At 45.3% G+C, this 24579-nt stretch overlaps 1 protein-coding gene across 6 annotated transcripts in view; it reads right to left on the bottom strand.

Annotated features, from left to right (window-relative positions):
• The window catches only part of FAM168A (family with sequence similarity 168 member A), a 129829-nt gene that overhangs the window by 89120 nt on the left and 16130 nt on the right, over nt 1–24579 (bottom strand). For 2 of the 6 annotated variants that reach the window (XR_013181095.1, XM_054627675.2), the window contains exon 2: nt 1464–1547. The exons of 2 other annotated variants lie outside the window; for them this stretch is intronic. Coding sequence is in view for 1 of the 4 variants with exons in the window: in XM_077174619.1 (XP_077030734.1) it covers nt 1530–1547; nt 18890–18972 (101 nt within the window). In the remaining 3 variants the exon portion in view is untranslated. Of the gene's footprint in view, nt 1–1463; nt 1548–18889; nt 18973–24579 lie in introns of those variants that run through there. 2 more of the 6 variants (XM_077174618.1, XM_077174619.1) reach the window with 2 other exon arrangements.

Below are 24579 nucleotides of genomic sequence, written 5' to 3' on the forward strand. Positions count from 1 at the left end.
CCACCCTTGGCTTTGCCTCTCCCCTTCCACAGCTCTGGAGTTTTGCTTCTCAGATCCCAAAAAGGCTGCACAGCCCAAACTGGGGAACCATACAGAAAAAAGGGATAGGAGCAGCTTCAAAGTCCTCTTTTAAAAAAAAAATATCCTTTTTTCTAGCATGAAGAGGGGAAAAGGGGAAGCAGGAGATGGACAAGGGATCATCACTATTCTGCTTCAAACAAGGAAAAGCTTTTCTGAAATCCTTGGCATTTTCTGTCCCATCCCACCTAAGCAGGGGTAGCAGGAGAGGAAGAAATACCCACATTTTGTCTGTATTTATAAAGGAGGCATTGATTTAGGGCAGCTTTTCCCAAAGCAGGGCTGGAGTGCTAAATTATTGTGAGGATAAGGGTCAGAGCGTGCCCAAAGGTTTGATCCCAACGCAGTGCAGCAGACCCAAGAGCAGCTGACATTTAAAGTTCATGTCATTAAGTGAGCAGCAAAACATAAAATGGAAAAAAAACATAGAGTCAAGCCTGGTTTTTCCATATTCCTGCACAAGAACAGCTGGATGGGGTCAGACAGACACTTCAGCCATCCCTGTGTCTTCTCTGCCCAACGGGGAAGTGTGAATCCCTAAGGGAAAAATGAAGGGCAGGCACACAGGGACATTTTCCCAGCATACTTTCCAGAGGGATTTCCTGAGGAGATATGTTCCTGTTTCACAGCTCTTGAAGATCATGCTGTCCCACTGTTATAACATATTAAATTCTCTTACACACATATATATATAAATATATAAAAAAATATATGTACATGCTCAAAAGGCTTGACCTGCTCAGGTCTCATCACGCTGGGCTCTATAAACCAAAATAAGGAGTTAAGACAGAAAGTGCTCCAACCAAGTGACACTGCAAAGTTTCTATTTGAAAACATTGTTTCCGGCTTTCTTCTCCCAAGAAATAGAAACTATTAGAAAACAATTTGCCTGTCTCCAGGCAAATGACAGAAGTTTATATCAGGAATGGTGTCTGTGCCAACCCGGGGATTTTGACCCAGCTAATGAACACAAGTCTCCTTTTTAATATAGAACAAAAATGTATTACTTAGTAGGAAGATATTAAAACTAATAAACACTAAAAAAAGAACCCCTCTCACAATTCTTTATGGGAGCAGCACATAAGTACTGTGTGTTTTACTCAGGCTGCTGAAGACCTGATGTTTATTAACTTTCTAAATCAACACAATAAAACACACCAGGCACAGAGCGTTGCTGGAGCTTCAGCTTATGCATTTCTTGACCCAGAAATCACTTCTTATTTGAAAATGTAAAGTGCTTCTGTAGCAAAGTGAAAGAAGAGTATCAAACAGCAACAGCTGCAATCTCCACAGCATCCAAGGCTTTCCTGTGCGGAGGGAGCAGGGAAAGGGTTTTGGGAGGAGCAGCTAAAACTGAAGGGCACAAAGACAGGAAGAATTGGTACCTCTTGGATACAAGCTTCCTTGGGATGGAGATAATCCGGAGAGGAGTGTGCCTGGGCTGGGAGTCTTCACAGCATTCCAGAGCTCTGCAGCAGCAAGAGAGAGAGAGAGAGAGAAAAAAAAACACCCGTGAGGCTCTGTGGAAAACCTGCTGGAAGAAAACACGGCTCTTCCCAGCTCAGAGTGGGCTTCACCTCCACTGGAGCAGAAGGAGAAATGGGACATGTAAGAAATGCAGGCAAAAAAAGGAGGAGCGCTGGAGCCGCAGGGTACGAGGAGAGGGAAGGGACACCAGAGCTGGCAATAAGACCAAGGCCTTCCCAGCTTCCCAGAGGGAGAAAACAAAGTCCAAGCTTTCATTTAAAAACTTGTTTACCAGCTATTTGTCAGGATTTGGGACTAAACAGGTTTTAGCCTGAGTTTTACATGTTACTCCTACATCCTCCCTTCCCAGCTGACACAAAAGCTCTGAGAACTGAAAATGAAATCCCTCAAAATGAAGTGCAGCACCCAAAAAAAGCTCTCGAGGCACTCCACATGCTTTATGCATTATAAGGAGGAACAGAAACCCTACTGTTCCCAAAGCAGGACCAGCTCCTCGGAACAGTTGTTTATTTTAATCAACCCAGTACCAAAAGGTTTACATTAAATATTTTTTCATGGTTTCTAACCACTGATCCTGTATTAGTTTACATTCACTCAAAAAACACTCTGGGGGAGAAAGCAGGAGGCAGAAAACATTGAATCCAGTAAAACAACTGAGGTTTTTTTAGGGAGTGCTGGTACATCCCACCTTTCCCTGTAGAATTGCACCACCAGACCCTTCCAGGCATCTAATGAAACAGCATGAATTTGTAAATGAACAGAAAACAGTAAAATCTTCATTTTTACTGAATCTTTCTTCTTCCTGCCTCCTGCAGGAAGCCACCACCTGCCATCAGAGATGGCATCCTTGGAAAGAAGTCAAAACCCACCCTGCTGATGCTCCAATGGCCCAATAATCCAAACTCTGGTGCTAGCAGGAGCATGAGCACACTCAGGAAAAGAGGTCAGGAACATCTCCACCTGTGGTTTCTAAGGGTGCTTGACTTCAGTACTTCTACATTATAAGAAGCATATTCATTGCATGGAATTTAATCCTGGTTTCAGGCTTTTTGACTTGTTTTTATGGCCCTTCAATTCAGAGATAGAGCCCTAAAATATCTTCAGGAGACAGAGGAAAGTGTAAGTGAATTTCAGCAGAGACAAGGACTTGACAAATCTCATCCCATCAAGCTCTGCAGTGGCAAATTAGTCTTTCTCAGAGCACATTCTGTACTCAAAGTAGCCTCAGTACTTCAGGAGGTACCAAATATAACACAGCCCCATTTTAACTTCCTTCCAGGAATACACACTCTCATTTATTAAGAAGACGTGGGCTGCAGCTCCACTTCCAACAGCTTCAGTAACATTTTGTAAAATTAAACAAATTACTCCTTTTGTGGCAAAAGAGAAGCTGAAAATAAGTGTTCAAGCAAATGGGGGAGAAAAGCACCTCCCTCACATCTTCCTCCCCCCTTGGATTTCGGGAAAGCAAGCCTTGCCTGCTGCACCAGGCTCAGCATCAACCACAGGATCACCAACCACTCCTTTGCTGCTTTCACACCTCAATGCCCACACCTTTACCATTATTATTTCATTTCAGAGCTGCTCTGATACCTCAGTTTGCCCCAAGTCCCCATTTTTGGGACATTTTCACATCCTCGTGTGTGTATAAACCAAGGAAGTCCATAGCTCTTGCTGACAAGCACTAAAGGTGAGTGTGCAATGGTGCTGAACATCCAGAGGGTTTCCAGGATTTGGCAGGAGGACAGCACTGCCACAACCTTTAATGCTGAGGGATTCTCCAAACATTCCCCCTTTTGATCAGCTCTGGCTGCTACAGAGAGGGAGAAGAACAGTGCCCACCTCTCATTAACCTTGGTGCTGCATCTTTCTTTAGCTGTAACACCATCAATACCTGCTTGCATTGTGCTGCCACTCAGCAGATTAACCCTTTTTTGGGGTTTTTTGGCTCCTTTTCTGTCTTTTCCTGACCAGAAGTCAAAATGATTCAGTTCAGAGGGAGTGGATGCTGCTGCTGCAGAGAGAAGCTGTGAAAAGCTGCAGAGAAGGAGGCTCTCCAGCTGCCAGCACACACCCCTGCCCTCTGCCACTGCTCAAAAACCAGCAGGGAACAGGCAGGATTGACCAAATTTGGATGTATTTGCAGAAAAACAATCAGTCCCAATCAGTGTCTTTGAGTGGAAGTGCAAAGACACTCATTAAAGAAGGAGAAAAAGCAAATGAATTTGTGAGAAGGTAAGCCTTTGGAAAATCTAGGGAAATAGCACAGTGCTGAGAGGTCCTGTTGGCACAGCCCTGTTCATCAAGAGTGTGATCTGGGATTTAGTCAGGGAAAACTTTAGGAACACAGCAAAAAACAGCCCTGCCTGCCTGTGGGGCAGCCTGTGCCAGGGCCTCAGCACCCTCACAGCCAAGAATTCCTTCCCAATATCCCACCTAACCCTGCCCTCTGGCACTGGGACACCCCTCCCTGTGTCCTGGCACTACAAGCTCCCATAAAAAGTCCCTCTCCATCCCTCTTATCAAGTTAAGCAAAGATACCAAAGCAGGTTCCTGCAGCCCAGAATTCCTCCTTCCATTCCCACTTTCTTCTTACTATGAAAGAGATTAAATCCCTTAATATTTCCTAAGATTACTGCAACTACTAAGTAGGGAAGCTCCTTCCCTAATATCTTCGTCAACTCCATGTGCTATTTCAAGCAGCAAACAGGATTTTTAATTCTATCCTCCCTCCTATGCCCCAAATTTAGTTTTCTTCTTTTGTTTTAGTAGCTACACTTCAGTGATGATCTTATTATTCTTCTGTATTTCTCTTTTAATCCATTATTTTCCTTCTTCTTTCCACAAAACTCCAGTGATGGGAGCTGGGTAGATGGATTATAAAATAGATTGAGTTAATTGGGATGTGGTGATTAAAACACCTGCTTTGGTGGATTGCAGAGGGCTCTGATAAAATAGTGGTAGCATAAAAATGCACTCCACAACTGCTTATCAAATGAAGATAAAAACATTCAGCAAATGTCTGACATTCTGCAGGGTTAAATCCTATTCCATAACATTTTGGGTTTAGCCCTATGAGTAACCAAACCCCTCAAAATGGAAAAGGGAAAAGTTCCCCAAAAGTCAATGTTCACTTTCTTTACTGCCTGTTTTCAAGAATTTTCCCAAACTTGTTTTAGAATTTACTCTGGAATAATTATTTTCACTTGTGCAAGTTATATATTATAAGGCACCTCAGGGCTTCTAAGTCACAAATGACTTTGTAATGAAAACAAAACAATTTCATTATCTAAGATTATTGTTAATTGAAGGAAATACTGACTGTTCTACTGACAGCAGTCAACCTCCAGAAAGTGCAGCATTAAAATTTATATGCAGCCATTGTCTTAGAAATAAAAATAAAGCTTTCAGTGAGAGCAGCCTCAGTGTGGCCTTTTCCTCTATTTAAAAATAAAAATAATAAAATCAAAGCAAAACACTTCAACACAAGCCTTCCCTGCATTACAAAAGAGGGATTAATGAGAATCTATTTGGACACTGGGAAAAGCCCCGGCAGGTTCATTGTGAAGGTTAATTCAGACACCTTTACTCACACAGGGAATGGAATTAAAGAAACAGAATTTAAAGGCAATAGTGAAGGCTGCAGTGTTAAGCCATGAGCAAGGAGACACCACAGAGAGGATACCAGAGACGTTTGTCATGGAGCCTAATGCACTTAGGACCTAAATTGTGGAAGAATAGGGCAAAGTGTTAATAAATGTATACAAATTATCCAGAATGGATCTGAATTCCATTCTGCTCAGGGCACATTAAAAAAAAACTAAAATTAAAGATCCACCTGGAGCAACTGGAAGCGAAAACATCTGTGCAAATACCTAGGAGGAAATAAAGGCATGGAAAGAAATAATTTTGGAAGGCAGAGAACATTGCAGGAAACCACAGGGTCATTCCTGGCTGGAAGCACTTTCCTGTCTTTCCTCTCCTTAAAAACTGGCAGTTGCCGTGGAGCCATCAGGAGTGGCCCAGAGCTGTACTGAGACTTGGATGAGGGAAGGGATCCAGGTTAAAAATAACCTGGGCTTGCTGTTCCCTGATCTGGTTCACCAGCTGGCCCTGGGAGAGCTGGACCAGCAGAGCCCAGGGGAACAGGCAAAGGAGGAGGGAGGCTCCCAGGGACAGCTTCACCCTGGAGTCAGGAAATACAGGACACAGCCCGTGGAACCGGCATGGAGCAAGAGGGGCAGCACCAGCAGGAATTCACCCCTGGATTCCCCAAACACTGAGGATGCTCAGGAGGGAAAGGCTCCCAGGGCTGCCTCTGGCTCCTGAGCTCCCTCCTGCCAAAGACCCATCTCCAGCACTCAGCTGGTGGAAGAACTGGAATTGCTGGGAATCACCAGCAATGGCTTTGGCCAGTCAGGAGGGGAAGGAGTTTTTAAGGAAGAGGGTGAAGAGGGCCTGTGGTTCAGCAGCACCTTGCTCACATCCACCATGGGAAAACATCCCTCCAGGAAAACTCCATGGAACAACACACAATGACTCAACATCTCCAGGTGTGCAATGAGCTTCTAAAATTAGATGGTTCTTGAAACCCCAGAGTATTAAATATCCCAGGATCCTCCTTCATTTTTTACATGCAGGATCAAAGTGAGAACTCAAGAGGCAAGAAAAGTGAGGAAAGCCTTGAACTGGCAAAGTTGGGCATCATCCTTTCTCCAGGAACATCCTGTTGGCTCAGCCCCCAAGCAAGGCAAGTGACACACATCAGGGTTCTGAATGTCACCCCTGACCACACCTCCCTTTGACATCACTTCCACTGTATCCTTAAAATAACTTTCCCACTTGGAGGATGTCAGCAGAAGGCCAGAAGGGCAGAGCAAGCTTAGGAAAAGCAGCAAATCCCATCTGCATTTTTACTTACTCACAGTTACTGATTAAAAAAAAAAAAAAAAAAAAAAAAAAAAGAGTCTAATCCCCTGGAAAACTGGAGAGGTTGCTTTTGGAGCCAAAGAGCAGGAAAAGGACAACTGCTACTGAAATATCAGCACTGGGCTCCGTGCTCCTGTCAAGCCCTGGATTTTCAGGTGCTGAACTGGGAGTCAAGGCAGCAGCAGGATGGGTGGGTTCGAGATATTTAAGTCAGACACTCTAATCTGAACTCCTACCAGCAGATAAGAGAGACTTAAACAGAGTGAGAGCTGGTTTGCTTTTATATTTAGCTCTATTTAAAAGAGACTCATTTCTCTAAGGCCAGTCTTTCAAACATGCCAGTTTGCCAAGAAATATCGCTCTGCACCACATCTGCCAAAGTTTGTAATCCAGAAAAATACACACTGAAGACAAATGCCCTCATTCTTGATTTTCACTTCATTGTGTTTAGAAAAGCAAAGGGCAATAAATTCTAGCCTGGTTTAATAATCTACTTCAATTTACCCAGGCCATCTTTTGGGGAGGGCTTTTCTTCAATCTCCAAACTGAGAATAACTGGAATATCAGAATCATTCAGCTCAGTGCATTGCTGAATAGCAAGTTTGGGAACACAGATCCTACTGCTAATAGAGCACAGAAAATAAGCACTGAGAGCCCCTTCCAGTACCTAAAGGGGCTCTCTGGATCCTTCTGCTCTCCAGGCGAGCACCCCCAGCTCTCCCAGCCTGGCTCCAGCTCCGGGGCCTCCTCTGGGCTCTCTCCAGCAGCTCCAGGTGCTGCTGCTGCTGTGTCCCCAGGGGCTGGGGCAGCTCTGTAGGTGGGGTCTCACCTGAGCTCAGGGGCAGAGTCCCCTCTCTCAACCTGAATTCCAGGTTAAGAACAGCCCTTGATCCCTTCAGGATGTTTTTCTGCTGCAGCCGCACAAGGCAGCGTTGAAATCTTTTCTGCGCCGTCCTCAATGGAAACATGACAACAAAATCAATTTGGAGATTGTTGTATTGACAGAGACACTTCCTGCTGGAGTTATTTCCATCTGAAAAACCAACTGAGCCACGCTGATGAAAACATTGTTTAAACTGTGATTCTGCAAGGAGACCTTGCAGCTCTAGAAAATTCACCCATTCCAGTTCTTGTGTATGCCTTGGGAAAGGAGTCCTGGTCAAAAAAGGGCTTCACAAAACTGACTGGTCTTTTTTTATCTATCCATAAAGTTTCTCAAAGCAACAATTGACTATTTATCAGGTGTTTTGCCTTCCATTATACCCAAAGCACACACATTCTGCCATACCTGAGCAGCATCCCTGTGCTGAACCACACTTCATTAAGTACTTAATTGAGCGACTCAGACAGATTAGGTAGCAGTAAAAATTATTTTAAGGTGAGTAACTGCCTTTCCATAAAGGTGTTCCCAAAGTTCCCCACAATCTTTCAAGGCCTTTAATTACTTTCAATACCAAACTCACTTAAGAGCTTAAAAGCAATTAAAAATTAGTTAAGTCAACATTTCTTTCACTGGGGTTTATTAAGCACTCGTTTGAAGCAGTCCCAATCTCTCCTTCCTCTAGAAGTCATTGGCAATTTCTGTCACTGTAGACTTAATTTTTGTTCACTTAATTCCCTAGGCCACACAGGGACAGGTATTACAGTGCTGGTGGAAAACTCACCAAAATTTAGAGTAATATTCCCCAGTTTTTAAAGAGATCATAGTGGGGAGCCCCCCAACACTCAACTACATCACCTTCCTGAACACTGCACATGGATTATAAAAATTCCTGATAATATTAGAGCAAAATAACGAGCTTTCCTCCAGCTTTTGCAAAGGACTTTAATCATTTCCTGTTCCAATCCCAGCACAGACCTTGCCTAAGGCACATTAATCCTTACCCCACACATTTCGCTGCTACAGTGGGGTCAGGTCACTGAGCAGGCCAGAAATGGTCCCTTATTCATTATTTAGTCACTGCAGAGTGTGGATTTCCTCATTTCCGGCACGGCCATTTCCCAAGTTTCTGATGTGTCGTGGTGCTCCTGAACTTTCCCACTGGCTCCAACAAATCCACCTTCTCATTCCAAACACTGTTCTGTGCCAACATCTCCCTGATGTTGTCCTCCTCCATCCTACCCCAGACCTACATATCCCACATGCTCCTCTATTTTATTTCCTAGTGCTATTTGAAAACTACTTTTATTTGCAGAAAAAAACCCAGACTTAGCTCCAAACAATTACTAAAAGTGTGTATTTTTCCATTCTGCTTTGTACAACAGGCAGTGCTTCAGCTCTCATATTATTCGACAAGGGGAAATGGCCTCCCACTGCCAGAGAGCAGGATCAAGGGGATATTGGGAACAAATTCTTCCCTGTGAGGGTGGAGAGGACCTGGCACAGGTGCCCAGAGCAGCTGTGGCTGCCCCTGGATCCCTGGCAGGGTCCAAGGCCAGGCTGGAGCAACCTGGGACAGTGGAAGGTGTCGCTGCCATGGCAGGGGATAGGAACTAGATGAGCTTTAAGGTCCCTTCCAACCCAAGCCATTCCATGATTCCATGAACTTCTCATTGTTTGAGCTTCTTCCATGTAAAATGCAGCTTCCCTAGGAAAGGGCCGTGTCAGATTTAGTGCAGAATGCACATCAAAATTAAGTAACACATGACAGACCCTCTTTTGCCTCTCCACTGGCTACAGTGAGAAATATTCCACAGCAAAGTGTAGCACCTGAGCTTGTCTTCAAGTGCCCTTGCTGTACCATTCCTCTGAGAGCCATGGAATCCTTCAGGCTGGAAAAGACAGCCAAGATCATCAAGTCCAACCTTGAAAAGCTAGAAAAGACACAATCAAGCTCCAGACCCTGAGAAGCACCTATTCCTCTTCAAAAAGCCCTGAAAATGTGCTGGGCAAACCTCAAGAGAGAACGGTAGCAGTGCCCCTCTTGCAGAGATAAGAAATAAACTAAATTATACAGACCACAGTCCAATCTCATGAAGATATTTAGGAGCTCAACTCCCCCTGAACCAACAAAGTTAAATTCCTAAATTCCTCTGCAGATCTGGGCACCAGAGAAGCACAGTTCTTTCAGCTGGCTATTTGACATTTAATGTTTGTTGTGTGTTCTGAAGACAACCAAATGTTCCAAAACCTCCAAACATGCCACAGTCACCAAACCTTTGCTTCTACAATTCCTTTGCTGCCACTATTTCCACAGGAATTCCAGTTCAGGCTGTTCTGGTAGGGGTGACAGGTTCAGCCATTTTATGCTTTCAGCAATCAGAACACAGCTCCATTTTATTCCATGCGCTGCAATCAGAGTTTTGCCCGTAGTTTGGCAGCTTTTTATACCATGCAATAACAATTAACTCCCTTTGGCATAATTTATATGAATCATTGATTTAATACAGATAGCAAGGAAAAAGAAAAGACCTATTAAGTCATCTAAATGACCCAAGCAGCACTGCTGGATTGTTCTCAGCAGCACATTTGCTGTGCTTGTTTGAAATGTGCTTGCACAGCACAAGTACAAAAACTGTCTGCAGAGCAGACATGTTTCACTAACAGATGCTCTAAGTCAACATAGCTTGGAAATCTTCAGTTTATAACTAAATGTTGTACTGCACTTTCACTCCTCCAAACAGGCTTTAATGTTTCTTGAGGGGGTGAGAAGGGGATATTTGTGTTTCAGTAGAAAATACTTCCCTGACAATTTCCAAGTTGGATCTAAGGCTTGCATGTCCAAAGGAGGACCTGAAAAATCCTGGGACCATCTCTTGAGAGGATTTGGATGCACTGCAAGAGGATGTCCAGTTCTAGGCATGTAAATAATACAGCAGACAGGCAATGTATTTTCAGGATGGGTTTGGGGGGATTTTTTTGTTTGTTTGTTTTTTAATCTCTAGAAGAAAATAAGGTGGGACTTCCCTGATGGAATTCCAAGAGCCAAACTCTTGGCAGATGTGTTTTCTAATCTAAATCTTTCTAATGGGGATTCCCCTGTTACCTCAGGCAATAGCTCAGGTTTTGGGGTTTTTCCTGTCTCACCACAAGCTTTTCTTCCAATTCATCCATGGTTTTACAGATGGTGCATGCTACCCCACCTACTAAATCCTTGAGAGAGAGAGTTTAAAAGTGTTGGTCATGCTGTGAACCCTCAGGGAGGGTTTTACACACACCCTTGGGGTGGGATTCATAGTGGGATCCTTGGAATTGTACTGAGCATGGCCAGGATTTGGACTCAATGATCCTTGTGGGTGCCTTCCAACTCAGGATATTCTGTGATTCCATGATTACATCCTGTAATAAGCAGCCCTCTGGGAACATCAAACCACTGACCTTTACTCATCCATCTCACAGCACACCACACTCCTTGGGATGTGGAAAACCTTCCTAAACCTAAGGGAACAATATCCACCCTCAAAGCTGCTCAGCTCCCTACTGGGAGCAATCAAGGAACTACCAGGAGTACTGTGGCAGGAGGAGAGGTGTTTGTAATTAAGCACCTCTGCACAAATGCAAATTAAACGTTCCCCGTGCTGTATTTGAGTTTAGCAGAGCCTGACTCTGCTTTTGCTGGCACAGCTTGGAAAGCTGTGAACCAAGGGGAGGGAGCAGAGCTTTGTGCAAGGAGTGCTAAAACAAAGCTAAGCAGAATCATTTCACAGGCCACTCCAGAAGCTCCCCTCTGTGTGCTTCCTTGACCCACTAAAAGCCTTCTGCAATAAACAGCCAAACACACAGATGTCCAGGGCCCTCCTGCAGAAACCATTTGCACTGTAAACAGGACATAAAATGGGGGGGAAAAGCAGTGCTGGGAACGTGCAAGAATTCCAAGTCCTAAATTTCTCTTTGTACCTCACAGTGCAGTCTCTGCTCCTCCACAGAAAGGTTCCTGAGTGGAGATCTGTGATTTGGCAGGACCTTGAGAACCACCATGGGAAGAGAGACCAAAAACCAGAAAAGTGGCTAAAAACCAGTGGGACATCAGAACAATAGCAAAGACCAAGGGAATAATCAGGAAAATTCTGTCAGGAACGATACTGAAGAAGGATCACTGCCATGAGAGTTGAGATGACTGCCAAGACAAGGACTTATTGGGAATAAATCACCTCAGAGCAACATAATCAATGTCTGGCTCTTCTCACAACAGTGACAACATGGTCCCTGTGCCACCAAGGCTTTAGAACAAATCCCAGATAACACTGACTGTGCAGAGCATATCCAAGAGAAACTGGACACAATGCAATCCTGCACTGGATAGTGGGAAGAAAATATTAATGACCACCAAATGTTGACTGGAAGCCCAGAACAGTGAGAACAAAGAGCATCACAGAAGTGTCCATGAAGACCAGTGATTCCAAAGCATCACCATGTGCCCATCTCTGCATCAGGACCAGGACACCCACCACAATTCCCCAAGCATGGACCAACACCTCGTCCCACTCCATGGGTCAGCTCCTGCCTTCCTCAGCATCCTTAGATCATCACCACCAGCACACTGACAGAGCCTGACATGTCACATTCTGTCACATGTCACCAAATTGCTCTCACTGGACTGTTAATGTGATTATCACCATGGGTCCTACTGCAGGTTTGGGGGTTTTTTCCCAAAGGAAAACAAGTTCTTTGCAGTCACTCTGAAGACACTGAGAGAAACAAATTGTTGGTCCCCTGAGTATAAATCATTGTCCTTGTCACGATCATGACCACTGCTGTGTCAGAATGCACAAGAATTAGCTCTAGAAAGTGTCTGTGCTGTAAATTTTAACACTGAGAAAAGCCTCAGATCCTTAAAAACCCCTTTGCTCAGCTACAGTAAGGAAGAAGACACAGAGAAAAAACTTGTGTGAGTAATAGGAGAGATGCTCAGTGCTACAGATAATGCAGGAAAATTTATCCTCCCCCCTTTTACACAGCCCAAAAATGAGTAATTATGTGCCAGGAGATATCATCTACTCCACAAATCAAGTCACTGAAACTACAGACTAAAAATTGTTTTTAAGAAAGTCAATTTATTAGCGATTACTGTGCAGACAGACATATGAGTGCTCTTGTGTACTTGCTGCATTAACAACCTCTCAAAAGCCACAGGAAAAGGAAAATCAATACTGTGTATTTTTTCTCACATCAATTTATCTACTGCTGAAAAAAAATAACTCACTTCTGTGTATGCCACACATGACATATCCCAGGTTTCCTCTGAGCAAGGAAAATAAAACAAGCTTTTGCTGGTTTCAACCAACCAAACCCTGCCTTGCTGGACTCAGATTTTGCTTTTGATAAAACCTGAAATAAGACTTGAACAAACTCAGAGCAGTCTCAGGCAGCTTGGCACTGGCACACAGAGCCTTTTGTTACTGATCCTGTGGTGCTGGCGCAGGGCTGGAGCCCATTAGCAGTGAACGGTCCACTAAATATTTCATGATTCTGGATTTCAGACGTTTCCCAGGACAGGTTCTATCACCACAGATCCTACAAACGGGCATGACAGTTGCTAAATAAAGGATATCATGCAGAGTAGCCTCTCCAAAGCACTCCCAGAGCCTCCAGCCAGGAACCAAGCTCTGTATTTTTTACATATATATATATGTCTCAAAAGTATGCATTTTTTTCCTCTCCAATTACAAACCACAAATTTTCTCTGCATAAAGTCTTTCAGGCTGCTACTTTGACAGGAATCAAAATAACTCCCAGGATGGCATTCCCTGTCGAGCAGACTAATCTTGTTTCCTTCATTTTCTTTTTCCAGGTCACCAGTTTACTTCCCTCAGCCGAGAGCTCCCCACAGACTCTGGGAGGGCTTAAAGAGCTCTGCAGCCACAGCATTTCCCCATCACTAAACCCTAAAACATTTCTAAAAGAGGGCAAAGTCCTCTCCAAAAGGAAAGCTGCAGCTTTTACTCTCCAGGCTGGTGCAATTCCCAAAGACACAGCCTTGCTGCTTTCCCACTGGGGAACACACGGCCACAAAGCCTGCCCAGCAGAATGTGGCCTTCACCAGCCATGGTCCAGCAGATGTTTGGACAAATCCACCCAAATCCTTAGAGAGGAGTGGCTGGAGAGCCCTGCAGGCAGGAATTGGGGGTACAGGTCAGGGAGGACAAACCACGGCCTGGGATGCACCCAAGGGCCGGGCAAGGGAGGCCTGTCCCACTGGCCATACAGGCTGGACATTTGGAAGCATTCTTTACCAAGAGGGTGGTCAAATGTTGGAAGTGGCTTCCTGCAAAGGTGGCCAATGCCTCAAGTCTGTCAGCAGCCCCCTTAAAGAACATGCTGTGAATTTGGTCAGCCAGGGGTGTGCATGATCCCTCATGCCCCTTCCAACCAAGCGAGCCTGCTGGATTCTGACACAGGAGAGAAACTTCAAGCACTCAAGCTAAAAAGCACAATATCCAACCTTTACTCAGGCACTGGGGGGCACAGTGAGGTGCTGATCCTCCTCCCAGAGACACTTCCATGCCCACTTGGAAGCATGGCACTCTCCCAGGCAGCCGGATAATCCTTGAGGCAAAGCAGCTTTGTGGGCCGCCGGGAGCCATGGCGCCTCAGACAGGCCGGCCTTCACTCTCCCGGCCGCCTTAAGCTCATCTGAGCTCAAAGAACACGGCCAAAAACGTTCCCTGAGCCTCAGTGATCCACAAATGGTCATGGCAGCACAAGGAGAGGGGGGAACAGAGCAGGAGAAGACATCCCCTGGTGGGAGCCTGCCTAGGGACACAGGGTAGGCTGTTCTTGGAGACGGGGAGCTACTGGAACACGGTTTGGCCATGATTTTATTCTTTGCCCTCATATCAGAGCTCACACACCAGCATTTCTCCTCCTCTCCTGCTCCTGTGCTTTGTATGACCCACTTTCCCTCCTCCCCTGCCCTGCAGCCACGTGGCCAAAAAGAAATCACCACCGAGCTCAAAATGTCCCCATTCATCAAACGTCAAAAGCTGGAGCAAAACTTGGTTTTTAATCAAAATTTGGCTGAAGTTGACCCCTGCACTCACAACCTGTGAGGAAGCAGCCGACGAGCAGATGTCACTGCTGGATAAGCCTCGTTTCTTTAGGAAGCTAAAAACGGAACCAGCCATCACCATCATCTATGTTTAGACCCAATATTCCAAACAATTCCCCTATTTGCAGTTCTTTTTTTTCCCCCTCCTGAAGCTATCTCTGGCAGAAGAATTAAGCAGCTGCCACGGAGAGCAGGAATTGAGTTAAAAGCTGAAGAAGTGCAGCGCTGGTAGCAGAGGTGACGCACCAGCTGGATGCATTCCAGGTCACTGCAGCCTGGCAGGCTCTCCATGAGGACATCCCAGCGGATCTTGGCAGCACAGTTGGATTTTTCCCCCACGTATGCAAAAGCCATAACTCCTATGGAGCCAATCATTTCACGCTGGAAGCCCTGCAATTCATTTTTTAAATGCTTTGCCAATCAGGTTATTATGTTCAAGCTAAGGGAGGAAAAAACCCTACAGAAAGACTTTTCATGGGGAAAGCATTCCGCTTGGGATTTTCCTTGTCTTCCTGTGCCAAATTGGCAGGAGAGCTGTATAATTACAGAGCTTTTACAAACAAAATTAATGTACAGCAAGTCTGTACATGGCCACCCTCCCATCCATGGATTTTATGGAGAACATAGCAAATGGATCCCAGTTTTATTTCACTGTGAAACCACTCTCCCAAAACAAGAGTATTTTGAAGTAAAATCCCTGTGTGGTACCACAGACTGTAGTCCCCCTTTCCATTTTAAAAGGCAGGCAAACTTCACAACACAAGAGCCACAAAGAACAGGGACAGCATCCCTCAGATCTGTGTTTCCACACAAGGATCAGGATGCAGGATGCCCGGGAGTGGCATCAACACATGAGATGTGGCCACAGAGACAGAATAAGGGCAATTATGGATGTTGTTAAACATAAAACTTTATTTTCTTATCTGCCTGATCAGAAGACCCTATTTTTAAGACTGCAATATAACCAAATATATGTATCAAAAACCAATTCTCAAAAGAAGACACCTTATTATATATTAAAGGTTTATTTCCCTTTATTATAGCAGCACATCAGTCCCCCTAAGATCCAGAAGCAGCTTCCAAGAATCCTCTGCTGCTGTCACAAATGTTCATTCTGTAGATCCTAATTTCTCTTTGTTTTCCCTGTCACATTCAATATATCTCCAGTTCATGAATTATAGACTTGCCTGATTTCCCTAATGTCACCCAGGAGCCTACAGTAATTCAGGAACCCAGCAGACACTGGGAAGGTCCAAGTCCTGGATGCTGAGACTCCTTCAGGATGAGAACAAACTAAGGCACGTAATTCCCCCCTGACTGAGCTGAGCACATTCCTTTCCCTTATTTTCCCTCCAAAATTCCACTGCTAGCAATTCTCTCTGGAGGTGCTGAGGAGATGAGGATGACACATGCATGTGGTCCAGACCTGCTGGCACAGGATCCACAGGATACCTCACAGTGCATGCTCCAGCACCGTGCCAAACCACTTGACTCCATCCAACCACTGCTCCTGAAAGCTGAGCAGGGCAGGGGACCCTCCTCAAGGACAGGGCCATCCAGAGGGACCTACACGAGCTGGAGGAGCAGGAGATTCCAGGGAACCATGAGGTTCAACAAGTGCTGCACTGTGTTGGGGTATAAGAACAAACTGGGGGGAAAACAGCCCTGTGAAGAAGGATTTGGGGGTCCTGGGCACGTGCACTTCCAGCCCTCTTAGTGTGGCCTTAGAGTGCCTGGAGCAGCCAGTAAGAAAGAGGGAGAGAGACAATTGACAAGGGCCTGCAAAGACAGGACACAGGGAATGGCTTCCCAGTGCCAGAGGACAGAGATAGATGGGATGGTGGGAAGCAATTCCTCCCTGTGAGGATGGCACAGGGTGCCCAGAGAAGCTGGGGCTGCCCCTGGATCCCTGGCAGTGCCCAAGGGCAGGCTGGACAAGGCTTGGAGGAACCTGGGATAGTGGAAGGTGTCCCTGCCCATGGAATGGGTGGCACTGGATGGTTTTTAAGGTCCCTCTCAAACCAAATCATTCTGGATTCTGTGACATGATTCAATGATTCCCTATTTCCCAGCAACATGAGACACATCCCCACTTGCTCCAGAGTCCCGACTCAGATTTATTTTTTTTTAAACAGAACAAGAGCTGTCATTTCAGCAGCACCCCCACAACACTGGGATCATTGAAGAATTTACTCAGTGACCTTTCAGCAGCAGATAAGCACATACACTCCTTAAACATTAACTCCTTCCAAACCCGTATTCATTTCAGCATTTTTTGGACACAGACACAACTTCAATTTAGAGCAACAAATGTCAAGAACATTCCACTGCTTTCTTCAGCCTGTGAGAAGCTCAGCACAGCAATTAAACCACAGGTATGGAGTTAAACACAAGCTCTAGAGCTGCTGCACCGACAGCTTCTCTCCAGCTCTTCATGGTCCTTTACCATTGCAAGAGGCTTTGTTTTTATTGCTTTGGGTGGTTGAAGTTATCTTATATATACTTCCTTGGCAGTTCTCTTGGGGGGAGGAAAACAATTTTTTAAGAGGATTTTAAATTATTTTAATCTGAAGAGCATTTATAAACAATTCCCAGTATACAGCAAGAACAATCTGCTGTTGGTGGCACATTAATCCTGGCCAGCACTTGAAGGGCAGAAACACAATGGGGTGAAATTGTTACAGATGGCCTCAGGGTTACTCCAATACTTGAACAACTGGAATAATGGGGTGGAATTAAAAACATGGGCCCAAGCTTAGGAAAATGCCTCATGATAAGATCACGGTGCCCAAAAAGAGGAACATGAAACTGTTGAAGAGGAGACACTTGTGGCAATTAAAAGTGAGCCTTGTAGAAGCACAAGAAGTGCTTCTAGCCCAGATGGAAAAACCATCCATCCTTTTCCACTCAAAAGAAATAATAACCAGCAGGAAAAATTATCTTTCTTCCATTTGGACAAGTAAAATTTCACAAGGTTACTGTACAGAACAACCAAGAACTGGCAAAATGGAAGAGAGGAGAGATAATCTAATAGGCCTTTTCTATCTAATTTTTATGATTCTTTTGAAAAATGACCTGAATAAGTGAAGTTATTTGCCCTTGTCCTCTTTGTTCATATTGGATTTAGTCATGAGGGAAATCCTGCCAAGGATAGTATGTTTTACTCAATTTACTACCCTTTGTGATTGCTCTGTAAAATATTGGATACATGATAGGAAAGGTTATGGAGGTTCGGGGCGGGGGTTTTTGCAATGGAAAAAGAAGGAACACATTGAGCACTTGCTGGCAGTAAAAATTAAGACAACAAGAACTGGTGGAATTTTCTGAGGAGAATGTTTATCTCTGAGTCCACGTTCAAAGGATTGTTTTTAACCCGAATACGGTATAACTTTAAAAAAACAGCAATTGAGTATTAAACAAACAGCCTCTTGCAACATTTCAGTTCCAAGTAGGTCACAAATAACACTGGAGTCAGAAGCTCCATCTCTGTGCTGCACAAACTCTGTAATTGCCAGAAGCTGAGGTTTCCTTTGAATTCCCAGTGTTTATTATCCTGCTACTTTCGGACTCTCACCATTAATCATACGGTTGCACCGCTCCTGCTATTACAGCAGAAGGCAAGAAACCAGAACCTGCTCTTCCAGGCTTTGCATTTGGTGGAGCTAACACTGAGCTGTGGAAGCCACCCCCGGCCCCAGCATCTGTGCTGACAGAACCTGGGTCATGCTCAGTGCAGCCCGTGAGCCATAAATAACACGGAGAACTCTGGCAAATCCCAGGTGCAGCCGTTCGCCAGCACCACCAGCCCCTGCCCGGGGACTCCAGCACACTGAGGCTGTTTTCCTAAAGCTATAAAGGCCAGCCATAATGGTGCAGGATCTGTTCAATCCTGGGAATGCACTGTGTTCTAAGATTCCAGGGAGAAGCTGGGGCATTCCTCCCTTACCATTCAATCCTACCCCTAAACCAAGAGCCTGGGAACTTGCAGCCGCGCCGGATCGTAATAAGTGGTGTCAAAAATTCCAAGCAAATGAGTTCCACATGTCTGGGAAGCAGGCCCTTTTCCTGGGCTGACCTTGGAGGCTGAAGGGCTGCCCCTTTCCTGACAAAAGGATTGCAGGAAGAAAAACATCCCAAGTGCTGCCGTGTAACCACACGGGTGAGATCCTTTGCCACAGAGAGCACGAGCTGAAGGTTTGGGATGAGATCAGATCCCATTTCTCAGGAGCTTCTCCAAAAGCTGAATGGACTCCCACAGAGTGGGTCTTGTTCCCTCACAGACTTTGGGTTTTTATGGGGGATTCCATGAATCACTGCTGCTGTAGCATCCATCCCCCATGGATTTATGAAGGCTGTTCTTGGAATGGATACTGGGAGACAAAGGCAGAACAGAGGCCCTGACTCACCTTGTGGAGGGTGGATTTTGTGCTGCCATTGGAAAGATGGACATGCTCCTCTCCAGCTGTGTCAGACATGAACATCAGAAGGCCTGGAAATTATACATGTTACTCCTTAACCTCGTTCACAGCAAGGTCCTCCTGACCCTTTACTTGGGATTAAATTACACACATTTACAAAAACTAATTGTCTACAACGCATTCCAATTACAAGTCTAATTATACTTATCTAACTGTTGCCTGACCGACTTGGTCTGGAATCAAACCATGCTTTTTTGCTTTATTCCATATTAAACTGGGCTGAAAGGCTTTCTGGAGCTCTGCAAGTTCAGAAATAGATAAAATAGAAGCATCTTAAGACTGAGCAGATAAAAGGCCAGGCCAACACAGAAGAGCTTTCCAAGTGCACATAAGAAGGATCCATCAGGATTTAATAAATCTTGGACTCAATATCTTTACTTTTGTTTCCAAAAGACCAAAAGAAAAAAAAAAATGCTCAGTCCCAAGCTTCAGGAGGGTCTTTCATCCAAGCAGAGGATTATGTCAGTCCCTCCTGATCTTGGAACATATAAATCCATTTTACACTACTTTCCTTTTTGGAGGCTCTGAACAAGTTATCAAAACCTTGCAGTTATGTATTAAGGCAATAATTACAATCAAACCAACATGTCTCAATGGGTTTAAAGCAATATGGACCACTGTGCTCAAAGGACAGCAATCAATGACTCCACATCCAGCTGGCAGCCAGAAACAAGGGAAACAGGGCTGGTACTTGGGCTTGTCTTGTCCAAAACCACCATGGATTACTTGAGTAACAGCACAGGCTGATGTTAAGAGGAATCACAGGATGGTTTGGGTTGGAATGGACCCTAAAGACTGTTAGAATTCCAACCTGGCCTTGGACACTGCCAGGGATCCAGAAGCAGCCACAGCTGCTCTGGGAGCCCTGTGCCAGGGCCTCCCCACCCTAAAAGCCAAGAATTCCTTCCCAATATCCCACCTAACTCTGCCCTCTGGCAGTGGGAAGCCATTCCCTGTGTCCTGTCCCTCCATCCCTTGTCCCAAGTCCTTCTCCAGTACTCTTGGAGCCCCTTGGGCAGTGGAAGGCTCTGGCTGGCCAGTCAAGGGAAGTCATTAATGCCCCAAACTGCACAGAGCACAGGTGAAAACCAGGTGAGGGAGCCGGACCTGTCTGATCTGGCAAGGAGGAGACTAGAGCCAATCTAAGCCCAGCCTGCAGCTCCCTAAACAGCAGCTACAAAGGTGCCAGTCAGACACTGTGAGCTCTGCAGGAGCCTCTTCTCAGGCAGCCCTGAGCATCTTGCCCAGGCATCAGGTTAAGTCCAGGGAGGAAGGGATGGCACTCCCTCTTAGTGTGGTGCATGGACTGTGCCCAAGTGAGCATCAGCTATGCCCCATGAGAGCAGCCTCAGCAATTAACACCCTCTTCTCACCCACCAGCTCCCCGTGGCAGAGTTCATCCTGTAAGGAATCACAGCGTGCATTTCGTTTTCTGCTCAGAATTTGCACCATCTAATTTACTCACGATTAGCATAGATGATCTAATATTCCTTTCTGATCTTAATTCCCAGCAAACCCATCAAATTCAATCTCCCTTTTTTTGTACACAGACTACAAAAGCTCGAGTCATTACAATTCCTACCCGGTTCCACGCTGGTGTAAACGAGAGAATGAGACCCTTAAATTTCCAAAGAGCTTGAAGGCAGCGTTGCATTAATGAACCTCCTGGAACAACCATGTGTCTGTGCAGAAGAATGTCAGCTACTTGTATGGCAGTCTTTGAAGGTCTCTCCAAGGAGGAAACGAGCCCTCAGCCAGGACAAATTCCCCAGCTGGGTTTTGATGGATCACAAGACAAACAGACCCCTACAAAGAGAGGCTGAAATGGTTTTACAGGGCCTGGTACCCCTGACCTCAGCCCTGCTCTGTCCTGCTCCACTCACACAGCCTGAGAAAAACCCCTTCAGGTGGGCACACATGGATTTGGGGATGCAAAATCCAGTTTGGTTGTGACAAAATCCAAGCACCAAGAGAGCACTTTAGGATCTGGGTACAAAAAGGGGAAAAAAGCAGCATCGTTCATGTGAGTGATTTGATATTTATCTTCCACACCAAACAAGCTGAGACACACCTTAAACCTAAGTTTCACTCCTTTTACTTTCTGAAACAGTCTGAAAGAGGGACTGGGGACAAGGCATGGAGGGACAGGACACAGGGAATGGCTTCCCACTGCCAGAGGGCAGGCATGGATGGGATATTGAGAAGGAATTGTTCCCTGTGAGGATGGAAAAGCCCTGGCACAGGGTGCCCAGAGCAGCTGTGGCTGCCCCTGGATCCCTGGAATGTCCAAGGCCAGGCTGGACAGGGCTTGGAGCAGCCTGGGACAGTGGGAGGTGTCCCTGCCATGGCAGGGGTGGCACTGGGTGATCTTTAAGGTCCCTTCCCACCCAAACCATTCTGGATTCTATAAGAACTCCTGTCAGATCAATCCTGCTGCTGACATCCCAGCCTGTTCTGGGAGAAATCTGTTGCTTTTCTCAGGAATTCATCAAGTGGAAAGTTGTTCTATGAACACAAACACTTGTGCACCCCACTTTGTATTAATCTGAATTCCAGCTTCCAAGGGGAGTTTGACATTAGTTCCTAGCACACATCACCACTGAAATGTATCATTCTTTGTTTGTTACACAATAAAAAATTAAAGACTCTCAAATTACTAATTAGATGCCATTGCTTAAATAAGTGGGCACAGAAGCAGTGGCCAAAATAAAGGAGTTCTAATTTTAATGAAAGGACAGCAGTGTACAACTGATATTTGACCAAGCAGGGAGCAGAAATTTCTTTCAGGAGAACAAAAGCACTATTTAAAAAAAAAAAAAAAAAACAACTTTTTAATCAGATGTTTTAAATCAGCAAGCTGGGATTCTTGACTTAAATACAAATAAAATCAGTAATAGATTAAAAAAATAGATTTAAAACCAGAAGTAGCTACATGAAATTACCATTTCTTCTCCTGGCAGACAAAGCTCCAGGATCCCCTTTGGCAAGAAAATAGGAAATTTTTAGAGAAATTGAGTATTTAAAATAAATTATACCTATTGCAGCCCTTCCTCATGCAAAATACAATAATAATCCAAAATATTGTTAAAGGAAAGCAATAAAAGGAAGGCAAAAACTACCTTAAATAGGGTGGTAAATGGTAAAATCCAGCTCTCCTACCCTTTCCCACCAGGAATGCAGTCACACACAGGCTGTGGCTAAACACAGCAATACAACAGGAAAAATTAAACTGGGTGTAACAACAACAAACAGAATGGAAATGGAATCCATTCAGATCCTCCCTCCCACTATCAAATTCCTTGCATGATGGCTGTTGGAAGGGGCATACACTCAAAATGCAAACATCCAGAAGATAAAAGGTGGTGGTTCACTGCCACTCTGCCCTTGTAGGACTGTGTAAGGCACTCGAGGAGTTCAGAGCATGACAAAAACCAGCTTTTTCTTCAGTTCCCACCATTACTTTTGAGTGGCACCAATGCCAAACCCCAGAGCTACAAGGGCTTCTGTGCCATATAATCAACTCCTGCAAAATTTCGATCCAAAAAGCTTGAAAACAGCCTTGCAAGGGAAATATCAATAATTCCTTTCCAGGGATTGGGAAAACAAAAATCCAGACAAACCACAAATCTTGCTCTAGGTCACACAAGAACTCAGCTCCCGTATCATGCACAGTCCCTGCTTTTGTCTTTCCCTGGCCTTGATGGCAAAGCTTCTCTTGCCATCTCTTCCCCTTAAACCTAAAAAAAATACCTTGGCACACTGCAAAAGAGTTCATTTCCAAGAAGAAAAAAAACATAACTTTGCCTTTGACAACTGTTTTTCAGACTGAAATATCCTCTTGAACAAGAGAATTTCCCATACTGGAAAGGTGTGAAAGCTCTCCAGCTTCTCCTTGCCAAGTTTTAATCAGTATAATCCAGGACTAACTTCCCAAGCACAGAAAATGGGAAGGTTTTGGGTTTTCCCAGTCCCACAGTGAGTGCTGCTGAGGGATGAATAAAACAGGTCAATTCCACTGTGGATCTGCAGCATTCCAGCAGCTCCATTCATAATTCATGGTTTTGACATATCTACCTGCTGCTTGGGAAAGATGAGCACACACAAACATGACATGGGCAAGAGCTTTTTCCTTCTTTCACTCTCCCAACAGGGAAAAAAAAAAAAGAATAGACTAAAGAAGTAGAGTAGGGATTAATCCCAGAAGAATAAATTTATTGCTTCCACACAAGCCCCTGGCTGTCCAGAAGCACATGTCACAGAAAGCAAGTCTTACATGTTATATTTAAAAGTTCAACAGGATCGTTTACCTTTGTAATTATCAGTTTGAAACTGCAGGGAAACAGGGAAATATCCCTGGGAAATGGGACAGACATCCCTGGGAAATGTAAACAGCCAGGAGTGTTTAGGTGGTTCCAAAGTGAATGTTGTCAAACACGGAAAACTTCCTAAATCTGGTAAGTGGGGGAAATTGACAGTGGAAAAGTGCTAAATTCATACAATCCCAGAATGGCTTGGGTGGGAAGGGACCTTAAAGATCACCCAGTTCCAACCCCTGTCACGGCAGGGACCCCTTCCACCAGGTCAGGTTGTCCCAAGCCCTGTCCAACCTGGTCTTGGACTCTGCCAGGGATCCAGGGGCAGCTGCTCTGGGCACCCTGTGCCAGGGAACAATTCCTAATTCCCAATCTCCCATCCAGCCCTGCCCCCTGGCAGTGGGAGCCATTCCCTGTGTCCTGTCCCTCCATGCCTTGTCCCCAGTCCCTCTGCAGCTCTCCTGGAGCCCCTCCAGGCCCTGCCAGGGCTCTGGGCTCTCCCTGGAGCCTTCTCCTCTCCAGGTGAGCACCCCCAGCTCTGCCAGCCTGGCTGCAGCCCTGGAGCAGCCCTGGAGCCTCCTCTGGGCTCTCTCCAGCAGCTCCAGGTGCTGCTGCTGCTGCTGCTGTGTCCCCAGGGCTGGGGCAGCTCTGCAGGTGGGGTCTCACCTGGGCTCAGGGACAGAACCCCCTCAGCCCAGGGCATGGAGGTTTCCAGGTGCCAGTACCCATGGGCAGGGCATGCCCAGCTTTTCATCCCTCAGCACCCCAAATCCTGGTGCCCGGGGCTGCTCCCCAGCCCAGCCTGGCCGTGTGGCTCACACTGAGTTAATTCCAGGAGGGCTCTCTCTCCCCTGAGTGGGCGCCATGGCTGCTAGCACACGGTGACAAGCTGGGGTCATGTCGTGGAACACTCCAGCACGTGGAGTATCATGCATTTAGCTTGTCTGCAATTAAGACCATTTCATTGTCTCATCAGGTTCCCTGTGATACCCAATTAAGTAATAACACAAGGAAAGTGCTCTTAATTAATGAGGAAAATGCTCTACAAGCTAGACACAGGTGTGTGTATCTCAAGCAGGGCCTGAAACAGTTGAACAGATCATTTAATCTTTATTAAAAAAATCCCCACTCAAATTTGTATCTAATTACCTCAATAGCAGGAATCTTCCTGATTTCTTCCAAGGGGGTTAAATTTCTTTGCAATATTCAACAACCAAGTGGTTTATAAAAGACTCAAATTAAAGCTGACACTTGGAGTGCAAGAGTGATCACAATTTACACATGGTTATTCTGGGGATGGAGCAA

This window comes from Agelaius phoeniceus, chromosome 2, assembly GCF_051311805.1.
Source record: "Agelaius phoeniceus isolate bAgePho1 chromosome 2, bAgePho1.hap1, whole genome shotgun sequence".
NCBI lineage: Eukaryota > Metazoa > Chordata > Aves > Passeriformes > Icteridae > Agelaius > Agelaius phoeniceus.